The 14,055-nt window shown below is 44.7% G+C and overlaps 1 protein-coding gene across 1 annotated transcript in view; it reads right to left on the reverse strand.

The window, feature by feature from the left end:
• Positions 1-14,055, reverse strand: part of CrzR (corazonin receptor) — a 276,923-nt gene that overhangs the window by 66,362 nt on the left and 196,506 nt on the right. Inside the window, exon 2 of the mRNA XM_089562330.1 lies at positions 1,013-1,196. Coding sequence (XP_089418456.1) covers positions 1,013-1,196 — 184 coding nt within the window. The remainder of the gene's footprint in view (positions 1-1,012; positions 1,197-14,055) is intronic.

The following is a 14,055-nucleotide window of genomic DNA, read 5'->3' on the forward strand; positions in this document are numbered from 1 at the left end:
GCAGTAGCTAGTCAGAATAACCGATGATCTCACTAACACTAATCAAATTAAAGGACCAATGCTGACCTATCAGGAAAAGCATTGTGAATTTATTTGTTGTCGTTGCTGACGATTCTTGCTGATATTTACTGCAAACCTAGCTTTTTCTAGTGAGCGTCATTTGCTCTGAGAATTTCCGGTAAAATCCGCGTCGTCGTTCTCAAATCATTGTCGCACGTTTGCTGCTAGCGCAACTTTTGATGGGGTCAGTATTGCGTTATTAGCGGGTAAAAGTCCTAAACGCGTGTGAGAACAGCTGCATATATACAGCTGAGACTATAGCGATCTGGTGAAAAGTTGCACGCGGTTGCAGTTACTCCCTGGAGGCAAAATAATGCAAACGTTAGTCGATACCCACGACGCTTTTTCAGATGGGAAAGATCGACGGTGGTATCGCAAAGTTTGCGGTCGTGAATTCGGTCGCGGATGTCGGGGCCAGCCGCGCTGATATCCATGGCCAACACAGGCTATCGCGGATTTACCTTTGTTGAAATATCTAACAGCTGAACAAAACTCCTGCAACGAATGTATCGAATCGCCACAATCAAAGCTGTTTATTTTTACGTCAAGATGTAAGCGTGTACGACACATGATTGTCCTGCGCTGCCGCATACCATTAGACAGGCGCGTCAATCAAAACGCCAGCAGGAGAGTGACGTCCAGCACCTTTTCCATGCCTGCATGCGCACGCCCAAGCGCCTCGAAAACAATCGTGCCTCAATGCTCTGCCGCATGGATCAGCCGCCTCGAGCTTACAAAAACCTCGTTTTCAGTGGCTCCTCGTCATTGTGTCCTACTGATGCATCAATACGCGCCCTACTCTATTATCCTCAGTGTCCTGTTACCACGCGACCACTTGTTGGCCTTCAGTGGCATCTTGAATGCTTGCGCCGGGTGCGAGTTTGCAGTTTGTGGTAGCTGCGAGAACAAAGGAGACAATGCATGCTGCTCTACACAAGAAAGGGAGCCGCACCTGAGATGGTGTAGAATGTGCAGATGTAGGTGGTGACCAGGGTGGCGAGCGGCAGAAGGAACATGCACACCAGCGACACGCTAGTGTACAACTGCTCCTGCCACCGGGCCGAGTAGAAGCCGTACGTGACGCACTGGTAGAACTCCTCGGCAAACGGTCCCCGCTGCACACGGAAGATGAACACCTGCGCAGTCAGTCCACGCTCAACTGGACCACCGCCTTTGTGCAACACTACGGCGTTCGACGCTCCTCATGCACTTCAAAGCACCAAGGCACGTACGGCGGCGCACGCAAAGTTGGGGGACACTTAAGCTCCGCCTTGAGGGTGTGACGCGTTAATCACTCGCTTCAGCGGACAGGGATCCTTTTCGCAGAGGCTACTCAGCCGGAGTAGCATGGTTCAAAGCGGGCAGCTACGTTTCGTTGGAGACAAAACGTACAGGCGCCCGTGTGCTGTGCAAAGTCAGTGCGCATTAATGATCACCAGGTGGCACAATTTATTCCCGAGCCCCCCACTACAGCTCCTCTTTCTCTCCTCTCACTCTCACCTTCCTTCATTCCCAGCCGGCGCAGTTGAACCGAGACAGTTACAGCGCCTTTCATTTCTAAAAAAAAGCAACTTCGAGAACACCACCATTGTCTTGAACTGTATTTATACTGCTTGTTTTGTTATATATTCTTTGATTTTGATTTTTTTTTACCATTAGTCACATACGCTATGCCTTTAATTAAGTCAGGCGAACTTTCCTTGGTCGAGTGGCAGCGGGCCCGGCTAGGGGGCAGCGGTTCATGCCCCGCCTCGACCATATTTTTTTTTTCGGAACCGCTGCTTTCCTTTCCTAAGAGCCATTACGTAATGGTGGTGAGTTGACGTCACCACCGTGCAGACCAATGAATAACTGCGTGGTGACATCATGACCGTTGCACTGCGGTGTCTTAAACTACCCGCGCGATCTAATGTGGTTGGCTGTGACGTCACAACTCTCGCGACCAAACCCGATTTTCTCGGCGCGCCAAAGCAGTTACGGCGGTTTCTATGCTCAACGGAACTCTTAAAGCTGTCGGGTTAATATAGTGCACCCCAGATATTAGAGGCAGAAGCTTCCTTGAGGCGATTCCTCCTACAAAATGATCACAGTACAGCATTCATATAGACTGCAGTACTCTCTATATTAATCTGTTCTTCTTTCAGTTTCAACAAGCTGAGGCTAATGACTGAAACAAACTAGCTGCGGATTCACTACTGCTGATTCTGGTTAGAAAGCGAAAGCTATGGCGTACCGGGCAAATATACGCGACTTAGCGTCTGTAACGTGTAGTGCGTTCCGGACCACATATAGGCCGCGCGCCCACCCTGTCACCCTGGCAGGTGGCACTTAATGGTTAATCGCGAAAGATTGCTCCCCCAATAAACACTGCAGCCTATTGCTGCATTGCCGCGTGTCTGCCACAACGTTATCAGCGCTAACGCATGCCAACCGCATCTCTCTCTCTCTCTCAGCACCCAACGTACCTCAAAGCGTGATTCAAGCGTCCACTGACCCAGGGAGCCAGTTATGCGCACTTCATTTCCATCAAATCATCAGAGTCCAAAACGTTGTCAACGCCAGTGCCAATGAACGCAATGAACGACGGCAGCCTATTGCTTCAGTGCCGCGTCGCTGCCACCACGTTGTCGATGCCAACGTATGCAGCGCGCACGCCTGTCACTACCGTCACGTAGCTTAAAGCACGATCGACTGAGGTGTCCAGTGTCCCCGAGGAACAGTTATGCACATTTCCCTCCCTCTGCTTTATCTCAAGGTCAAATGAAGGTGAAATTCAAAAGCACGGTGACCATTGCTTACCTAGAGTAGTGAAGCTTTCGCTTCAAAATGACGGCTCGGTGTACGAAGATTTCTTCTCCGTAGGTCTACGAAGAAAAGGGCATTTTTTACTGCCCCCAATTTCGTGAATAACAAACATAAGTTTGCTTTATTTTTTTAACGTCAACTTTATAGCGAGGCGTTAACGCTAAGTAGGGAAAGTTGAGCGATGTATGATCCAGTTGCCTTCTCCGCGTGGTTGCTTTTTATGGGTCTAACATAAAGGCTGCAATATTTAAATAATTTCACACTGTTGCGCGCTTCTCTGTCAGCATTTTGCAAAGCAGACGTTAGGGCTAGTTCGTGTGAATTCATGATGGAAAAAGAGCGCAAACTAAGACAGAGAACACAGAACAAGAGGGGAGACACTACAAGCGCTTGTAGTGTCTCCCCTCTTGTTCTGTGTTTTCTGTCTTAGTTTGCGCTGTTTTTCCATCAGGATTTTGCCACTGTCAAACGTCGCCCGATTGGGTGAACACGGCTACAAAAAGTCCCAGTAACCATCAGCCCGTCAGTACCAGCCGCCCCTCTCCTTCAGTAGTAACAATAGTAATAATATTCTTTGTTTTCATCAATAAGGGCAATACACACGAAACAGGCCACTCTAAACGTTTACTTGGCTGCATGAGCGCGCCTTATGATGTTCAATGCGCAAGGTGAATTGCGTGAAATCTAGAGGACGCGCAAAACTTTTTTTTATCATCCGGGTGTTACCATCTTCCATTTTTATCAGCTGCTGGTGTGCATAAAGAGCAGTGTTTCCCGAATAAAAATTCAGTTGTAAGTGCGCGTTGTGTCTGTGTCTCTTTCTTTCAGTCCGTGTCTTTTAAGCGCAGGTATATTTCAAAACTGGAAGGCCTACCGAAACGAATATAACTGGCAAACACTAAATATAACCGCGCTGCAAATTTTTCCTACGCGTTAATTGGAGTTACACAACTCATTCTTTAATAATTCTTTCAAAATGCGTTTAGAATCGCGAAAAGTGTTTCATCTGGTAACTTGTTCGAAATATGTGGCACGATAAGCACAGCGTCTGGGGGCACCACACGTTGTGGCTGAACGGGGAACAACATCTTGATACGGTTTTCTAAGTTCCCGCCTGGTGGCATTTTCTTGATTAAATGCGGGCTTCCAAAGATATTTAACGGCAGCATTTTCGATACGCAAGGGTTGACAATGCGGCATATAAAATACGCTCAAGCCATTTGCAGCTGCCAGTATTAGCTAATTCTAGGAAAGATCCTTAAAGTATTTTTTATAATGCTATCGACCCTGCAGATTCAATGCTCGGAGCAGGAACCAAACATAGTAATGCTACCTCTGACATACTGTAAGCCAAATAATGTGCAATAATTTTATTTATAGAGAGGTGAACAAAACATTTCACTTTGAACTACCTTGTCATCGACCTCAGTTTTGAACGGACATACGATACGTGGGCTTGCCACAAGAAGTTGCGATCAAATGACACTACAAGGTATTTGGCCGAATCAATATATGCAATAGGCACGCATTTACCAGAAAAATAGTGGAACATATGTAAGTGTAGAGGCATGTTAATTACCATAGTTTTGAGCGGGGAGCGGAAAGCGAGAAGTTGTGTTTTTTGGGCACTGACAACAATTCCATGACCAGAGAAGCAACGCATTGCATCGCCCACGTCATTTTGCAGCGTATTAGTGGCCGTTCTGTAGCAAAGATGTTAGGCCAGTAACGCAGTGTCTTCAGCACACTAGAACACCGAAAGTTTGGAAATTGCCGTAGCGAAGTCCTTAAGGAAACTACCACAGAACCCGCCCTGTGCTATGCGTCTTCTTCCCAGGTAGCACACGGCAGCGGGCCAATATTGGAAATCCACTGGCAAAGCGTGGCCCTAACTAGGCCCAGAGTTGCCAGTGAGCATCCGATATTGGTTGTGCCACTCCTTAGCACACCCAACAATGGCCCTGGTTTTCCAACGCTTTACCAGTATTGGCTGAGCCATAATTAGATCCTGGCTATCATGGGCCAGGTTAGCCAGGATTGCCCCACTGTTTGCCATTGCTGGCTGTGCCATCATCGAATCCTGGCTATCATGGGCCATGTTAGCCAGTGTTGTTCCACTCTTTGCCAGAATTGGCTATGCCATTTCCGGGAGCTGGCTATATTGGCCTAGGATTGCCACCGATTTTCCAGTGTTCAAAGTATACTGGCAAACGTTGGTAAATATTGTGTCATCCATTAAAATGGGTTCAAAATTATTTTTATTGTCGAGAACCATATCGGCAGTTCATAATTTTCGAACGCGCTAAAACATGCGAGTTCAAAGATTTGGTTTTATTTATTATTATATTTTAACCGAACACTTTTGCAGTTTGTGAGCAAAGCTACCCATGATTCCGTTGGAAAAGCTGCACTCTGGTTGCGCAGCGAGCAGCAATAATACGTTTAGGAGAATTGCGATCGAAGTCCTGTTGATCAGAATTAACGTTCTGATTACACCCGACACGCCTTCAACAAAAATTGTCAACAGGTGCCTTCAACAAAAATCAAATAAGTTTCATTTGATTAAATTTTTGGAATAAAAAAATCACTTTTTTTTATTCGCTCTAGGAATTCACTGCCGCAGTACGCAGCTGGTGTCTGCTTCAGGGAGATTGCGATACAAACGTAATAGATTAGCGCAAGTGCATTCGCTAAACCGAAATTGTGCTCAGTTTTGGCAACGTCCAGAAACGAAGCAGTCGCCTCGTTATTTCGAATTATGCGTTGCGCTCGTGAAATATTAGGCGGGTGCTTCATAAACGCACGCGGACACGTGCTAAGCGATTCCTACGCTTCCCTACGTCTTGCCCTGTGATCGCGCCTTTCCCGTGTTTTCTGATTTGCTATTTCCTTCCTTTTCTGCAAATCGTTGTGTTGGAAATTGTTGTTTTTGACCATTTTATTCTTCTGTTGCGTAATTTGCATTGGGGGCTATATAGCTCTTGCTCACGTCTTTGCATATTTACTCGCAGGTTTTTTTTTCTTTCGAACATCACCTTTATTGATGAAAACCATCGAAAGTAGTTGCGAACCACAATTCAACATGCCTTTGTTTGTTTTTGCTTTTTTGCGCGAAACTTCCACCCCAACAAACAATTTGAGGATTCTTCGACGACCACTGAATAAATGGACTGACAACTGGCGTTAGACGCATGTTAACCTAGCTTGTTTGGCGCATGTACGGTACATGAAACTGTGAAAGAGCGCGCATTCTGCTTGGATATTTTTTTTTGCTTGATATTTTTGTTATGTGGTAACATTTTAAGCTATCTTGAACTAACAGAAGCCACATCATACGGCCCCACAAAATACGCGAGTGTCTCAAGTCGTTTTGGCGAACTGCATCTTGAAGCTCCAAGTTTTTCACTTCAAAATTTTCAGGCTTTTGCTGCAGCTTTGTAGCAATACTTTGACGCTTCTGTGTTTCCCATCCACTTCTCTCTTGTAGATATTGCTTTCTGTACTGCCTGTGGCCATGTGACTCATTCTCCAAAAATTCCAAACCCTTTTCACGTGTTTTGGCCTCTTTCCCTCTCTCTTTCAAGTCTTCAAGTCCAATATCTCCCCACCTGTTCTCCCGGCCGTGCCCTTTTCCAGGGAGCGGGCTAACCCCCCACCCCGCGAAGCGCTATTTTTTCTTTTTGGTTGTCACTTTCTCAAACCTGTTGTCCCTCGCACTCAGCTACGCGCTTCGCTGTTCCTCCACCTCCCTGTCTCCACCTTTCAGCTCGAGGACTTTTCTCGGAACCACAAAACCTGTGTAAAGGAAAATTACTCTCTCCCCTCCAGCCAACCCCCCCCCCCCCCCCCTACACACACCATCGTCTCCACTGCTTGTCTTGGAACCGCGCGACTCATCACAATAAAACATTCTTGACTGCACGGCGGAGCTCAACCACGTGCACAACCAACGCGACGAAAATGCATGCACACTCGAGCTAGCACCGTTCATAGTCTGTGCACGCGAAAAGCCACACTCATATATTAGGAGAGCTCCGACGCTGTTCGTACCGCCTGCAAGATCTTTTGTAAGTACTAAAACTCTTTTACCTTGATATACGTCTGGAAGTTAAAGTGGTTTTTGTAGTAAATGTGCTTTGACTACATGCGCCTTTATTTTTTAGGCAGGAGAAGAGAGCGAGCCAAAAAGCACGAGGACGACTTCTGTGTACCCACTCTCATTGCGAAATGGCTTGCTTGACGTCGTGCGCAGTGGAATTGTGGCCGAATGGTGAGAATTTAATTTTTCGTCTTTGGTGAGATGAACTCACTAAAGATTCACTACTTTGGCTAACAGCGGGTTTGAACTCATATGACTTGAGATAGGATGCATTCGGGAATATGTCCTTTACGGCTTATGCACGACGGAAATCAGAACCGCTTAATTAATTTTCCACTGCAGACTAGTTGGTAAGGATATGTGTAATACTTCCGTAGTGTTTCTTTTTGCCTTCTACTCTTGCAGACTCAATAGAAAATCCGCAATTACTGGTTAAAGCTTTTGCCCAAGTTCTCTCGCAATGAAAAAGGGCATTACTCTGGACTATAAGACTAGTATTTTTGTGTGGTTTTCAAGTTGCAGTTTCGAATCCAACTATAGCATGCATGCGAAGCAACTAAGGTAAAACAAAGGTGCCCTGAGTTCCTTGCGTTCAGCGTATTTCGTCAAAAATCGCAAGCCGAATTTTTAACCCCATTAAATAAAACTAATCAAAAATGTTGTTTTGACGTCCATGTGGAAGAGACGCTACAACCTGTGCATGTTTACTGGAATAAAAAATTACCTCGCAATTTAGAGATACGAGTTATATTAAAACAAAATAATACATTAATCTGTTTTCAATATCACATTAATTTGCTTATCTCGCATTGAATATATTTACTGGGAGTGCGACACGACGCATTAAACTAAATTAAACCATTTGGTATAAGGGAAGTTAAGTAAATTAAATTCCACTTTGTGCAACTAATGTGGTGCTGGTTCTTAAGAATAAATTAAAAATTATCCTGTAAAATATATTGCTAGTGTCTTCACGGTGACTGTGTTTCACAAAGTTCGGTGTTATTTAATAATTTTTGTTTTTGTTCTGTGATGGCCTAAATTCAACTTGCCATGACATATCATGCATCTCTTTGCAGGCTTGGCGCTTCGTGAGGCCATCGTGCAAGAACTGGACGAGGAATTTCTTTGAATGCAGTCCAGCAGTCCCCTTGCAAGTGGAGTGCAACGATTACTTTGGATATGACTGATCAGTTCACTGGAGGACAGCTCCGTTGAGCGCTTTATGGATGCCTTAGCCGTGCCGCAGCAGCTTGCCGAGATGCTTTGTCCAACCTGATCGGCACACACCAAACTTGAAAATAAATTGTTTTCCCACAGCCTCTGCCACCATGCTCTTGGGCCCCTTTTCTTTACTCCCCACGGTGGCTGGTGGTAGAGCAAACCATCCTGTGTGCGCTAGAAGCGTGATTCTTGTAACTCAAAGCAATAAACGGGTCTTTTTTCTGGAATTCTTTCGCAACCTCATTTATGAATATTTGCTAGTTAGAATGGTATGTATGTACATCCATCCACAGTGCCGGTCATTGGCGGGTGGGTTAATTGCATGTGCCAGCGTTCGAAAGCTGGATGCCATTATTCGAAAGCTGGAAACCATTATTCGAAAGCTGGAAACCATTATTCGAAAGCTGGATGCCAATATTCGAAAGCTGGAAACCATTATTCGAAAGCTGGCTACCAATGTTTGAAAGTTGGCTACCAATGTTTGAAAGTTGGATGCCAGTATGAGACCTTTGCTGGTCCATGCTGCAGAACGAACATCGGGACTGCGTTGGCCGCTTGATCGGCCGAGCGTTGGCCCAAAACTGGCATGAAAGTAAGGCCAATGTGTAAAGTGGTAGCGCTCGGCCCAAATGCCAGTGTAGGACCGATGTTCGTGCCAAGTTTTGCCAACACTTGCGCGACGTTCGGCCAATGTTGTTGTGCTGCCTGGGAATTTTTGTGTCCTCGTCTCGTAGCGCAGTGCCAACATTTCTAATAAACAACAAAATTGGTGCCAAAGTTGACGACGAAATTGAGCGCGGATGCAAAACAGCATTCAGCAGCACCTCACAGATGAAGCTTCCCTCATCACCAGCAGTGAGCACTCGAAATCGATTGCTCAGGTATATAGCGAGAATGCTGTAGAAAGGCGCGCAGAATCTCAAAAAGTTGGCCTAAAAAGATTTGATGGTTCATAGTGCAAAACGTTTTCGCTACATCTAAGAAGAAAGCACACGTGAACAGTTCATCCTTACGTTCTTCACGGATTGTGACAGTGCCACGCCCAGAAACAAAATCATAAAATATGAAAGAAATAGAATATGCCAAAATAGTACCGGACGCTTACACGACTGTCAACTTCATTAAACTTGAAAAGATTCAAAGGCTCGCTTCAAGATTTGCATTTAACAAGTACCGCCGTACCTGTTTCTCAACCCAGCTATACGAACAAGCTCAGCTGCCGACGCTAGATGGAAGAACCAGATATGAAAGGTTGAAATTTTTATTATCGTATTATCCTCAAATGCCTCAAGACAAACAAATCAGAATATCTCGAAATCAAAACTAGCGAAACATCAAAACATCGCCACAGTAAATTTATTCAGTTACAGTTTTAAGAAAATTACTGTTTAAGTTCGGTTATATTTCCCTTACACTTGCAATTATCAGAACACTCTCCCAGTCACCGCTGTATCTACACTGACCGAATACCTTCATCATATTGAGAATGTTGCGTTTGCCACTGAGACAGAGCAGGAGGAATGCATTGCCTCTCTCAAGTGAACTGATGTTTTTGTGCCTTTATGATAGTTAATTGTTTTGTTTCGTGCCAAAAAAAAAAGTTTTTCCAAATGCCGTATGTGCTTTATTCTCTGCTCAATATCTACCATTCGTTGTATTTTGTACTAAATATTACGTTCAAATTTGTCGATTCCACTCCTGTAACACTCCCCCCGGAGAGTGACGGTATGAATAAATGAATTGCAGTAAATAAAATCAGATGAAGTTAACGCAAGTCCTGTGTCAGTCTTTCTTGTGTACGTCTTTTTGCAGCCCTATTTTCCTTTTCTGTCTCAAATGAATGAAAATGAAATGAAATGAAATGAACGAATGAATGAATGAATGAATGAATGAATGAATGAATGAATGAATGAATGAATGAATGAATGAATGAATGAATGAATGAATGAACTGGCGATTTTTAACGACAGGAATTTCGTTAAGAAAAGAAGACGCAGTGTAGAAAATGTTTTTTCTACAACCTGAACAATTACAGGCAAGATACAAATAGGCCACTCGCTTTCGATCTCACCTTCCTTTCTTAACCTGCGCAGTGGCAATACGACTGCAAGAATTTCGTCGCCCTCCAAAAAACATTCAGTATGCAAAGCATACTGACAGAGCATTGAATTCCTTCGGGGGATGTGTAATGAAATTCCATCATAGCCAACGGCTTGCTCGCATGGACACTAAAAAGAATTCCTTCCAGTTGACACCTCGAAATACAAACATTATAACCATTCGTAATAATGTTACCCTTTATAGCACAATAAACCTTAACATTAACATAAACAGAACTTCAAAATAAGGCGGACCCATCAAAGCCAGCCTGAGGCTTCTTGGATTGGGCCAAAAGTTGTAACCATTTCTGATGAGTCAGAAAAAGCTAAATTTATGATCAAATACAGAAAAAACAGCGGCCATAGTAAGCTTATGTTCGCCAACAATTGTTGAGAACAAAATAAAACACGAAGTTTCGGAGCCCACGTTGGTCCATGCACATAGCACGAAGCATGCTTTTAACAAAGCACGTGGAAATCTTCCAGACATCCGCAATCGGTCGCCCCGCAATTTTAGCCGTACTTCAGCATCGGTGTTCCATGCAGCGTCCTGTGCGATCAAGGAACCCGCGCGGGTCCCGAAGCGAACAAAAGATAGCATGAGAAAAAAATACACGAGGGCAGAAATCATGCAGGCAATCTGGGTTCCCATATCGCAGGATCGCAAAATTGAGTTGTTTTAGTCCTTAGCGAATTGTTCTTGGCTTATTCGTAGAACCGACATAACGTGGTGGTCCGAAAGGAGATTGAAAATAGTCGGGATATATTCGTCCGGGTTCCTTTAGCAAAGTGCATAAAGTGCCGCAGTAGAATATACTGTTTGGATTTTTTTAATGTGCGACATGGGTAAGTGGCATTCTTAAAATCATTACTCCGAAAGTAGCGTTAGATTACTGTTTGTACTGAAACGAAACAGGAAACGAAAGGTGTTATTGTGGAACGCCAAAGCAGGAAAACATGTAATCCTACTGACAAAACAGAACTGCCAGAGCTGTCGAAGTTTATAAATAAACGCAAGGTAGTCGACTTAATGAAGATTAGTATAGAGAAAATCGAGTATGCTCCAAGGAACGGTAGTAGTCTATAAGCTGTGAAGAAGAAGCTAGGCATAGAGAAAAACCAGACGTATGTGCTGAGAGACAGGGAAGGCAATGTCATCAGCAATAATGGTAAAATAGTTGGAGTAGCAGAAGAGTTCTACAGAAATCTATACAGTCTCCATTGTAATCAGGACGCAAATAAAAAGCAGTAAAGCACTGCACCTGGACATCCCAAAAGTTACACAACGGGTACTAAGAGAAGCCGTAGGAGCAATGCTGAGGAGGGAAATACTGGCAAAAGGATCAAGTAACAACAGATCTTGAGTCTATTAAAATCTTGGGTGATTGCTAATGTCATCCTTATATAAAAGGAAGAGGAAGTCAGTAACTTGAAAATTTAGAAACTGTTCAGCTTACCGCCTGTCGCCTACAAAGCATTTGCTAAAGTGCACACTAATGGAGTCAGGACAACCTTAAATTTCAATCAACAAAACTACCAGGCAGGCTTTCGTATTAGGCAATCGATAGTAGACCATTTTGAATCTATCATTCAGGTGATAGATAAAACAACATAATATAACTGTAAATCCTGTACTGTTCTATGTAAATCCCTCGCAGATTACGAGAAAGCATTTCACTAAGTCGAAACATCAGCACTCATACAGGCATCGTGGAATCAGATTGTAGAGCAGCCTTCCGTAAAAGTTTGATGAGATTCACTCGTCACTGACCATGGTCAAACACAAATGACATTTCGGGAGCGCTACGGCTCCCTTGTTCATAATGAGCCACCGGCTTGAAGTCACGGGCATTTTGTAGCGGTTAGTATCGTTTTTAGACATTTAGCGTAGGTGCAATGTGCCATCATTTTTATTTACTGCGTTAGGCGTAGTCTGGTTGATTAGTGACTCGAGATTTCGGCGGGCTGATACATTCTTTTCTGTTGTCACTATATCTGCTTCGTCCCAGTTAATTTTATGGCCAGTCTCTTGCGCATGCTCCGCGATTGCGTTCGTTGTCGCTTTTCCTCTTCGTACGTCGTACTGATGTTCTTTCAGGCGTCTCGTGAGATCTTTCGTTTCGCCTATGTAAACTGATGAACAGTCGGCGTTGGCGATTTTGTAAACCACGCAAGTAAACTTGGCACGAGGGAGCTGATCTTTCACGTTTACCTGCTGATTCTTTATCTTGCTTGTTGGTACATGTGCAACATGGACGCCGTGCTTGCGGAACATCCGCGCCAGCGCCTCGCTGATCCCTGATGTACACGGGATAGGGGCTCGCTTCGGTTTCGGTGCGTCGGCACTTTCGTAGCAATGTAGCAAAGCGGGTAGCCGTTTCTTTTTAAGTCATTTTCCACGGTCTTCCTTTCGTGGTTTAGGGCTGCGTATTCACTGCAGACTTCCCTGGCGCGTGACCAGTGAATCTCATCAAGCCATGATTCCTGACCAGACGGTATGCCGTCGAACCCTCGACTACTTCCGTAAAAGTGTTGAAAGGTATCTATAGCGATTGCACAGCCACCACCGCCCTACATAATGACAGCAAAAATTTCATTAAAAAAAGAGTCGCAGTCGGCGGAACACGGTCTCCCTCATGTTATTCATCGCCTGTTGACGGGAGTATATAGCGACCCGGATTGGGAGCAGAAGGGGATGAAAGTCAGCTGTGAATAGCATAGTAATCTGCCATTCCCTGATGACATTGCATTGTTAAATCACCCATCGGCTGAATTGCAAAGCACGATCAGTGCCCTAGACAGGCAAAAAATGGTGGGTCTAAAAACTATTACGCAGAAAGCTACGGTAATGTTCAACACTCGCGGAAGACAACTGGAGTTTAAGACTGTCGACAAAAGCATTTGTTGGGCGAGTTGGTGTTTTCGATGTCACGTTTTAGTGACGGCAGTCCAGCGGTCAGGAAGACACCAGAAATACTTGCAAACGAAGCTCTTTATTAGGGCGGACTTGCGCCCGCTAAAGTACTGAATCACTCGGTGGCGGCGTAAGCAACAAGCGTGCTCGTCAATCGTCGATCTACGAATGTCCGCCGCTCGCGGCATCGCTCAATTTAAAGCCGGCAAGGAAACTTCCAGATAACAGGTCAGGATCATCTAGAGTAATCTGGAAAAACCTAGACGCAGTCTTTCATCGCTGCGATCAATCGAGATTAGTCTGGTTGCTTCTTGCGTCACGAACAAGTGATAACGACCCTTTCCTGCAGCCTTGAGCGTGAACGAACAAACACTACAATGATACGTGGCAATAACTACAGCGCAAACGACAGGACAGAGATGAAGAAGGGACACCACACAGCGCTGTATGGTGTCCCTTCTTCATCTCTGTCCTGTCGTTTGCGCTGTAGTTATGGATCATTAAGACTGTCAGCGGGGCGCTGGAATTGGCAAGGGAATAGGAGTAAAACAGGAAGGAAGTAACCGCAGATCCTAACCACAAGAGTGAAATAGACCGAGGAATAAGAATGAGGTGGGGCGCATTTTGCATGTACTTTCAGATCATGAACGGCAGTATCCCCAATGTTCCGCATGAGAAAAATATAACTCCGCCGCATATTACCGGTACTCAGCTATGGGGCAAAAACATGGAGGCTAAATAAATGGGCTGAGCTTACATTGAGGATAATGCAGCAAACTAATCCAAGGAAAACCACCAGTGTAACTTTAAGAGACATTAAATGACATCCTAGTCGAAATCAAGAAGAAATGGCC

This window comes from Amblyomma mixtum, chromosome 10 (assembly GCF_055824585.1).
Source record: "Amblyomma mixtum isolate Tamu chromosome 10, ASM5582458v1, whole genome shotgun sequence".
Lineage (NCBI taxonomy): Eukaryota > Metazoa > Arthropoda > Arachnida > Ixodida > Ixodidae > Amblyomma > Amblyomma mixtum.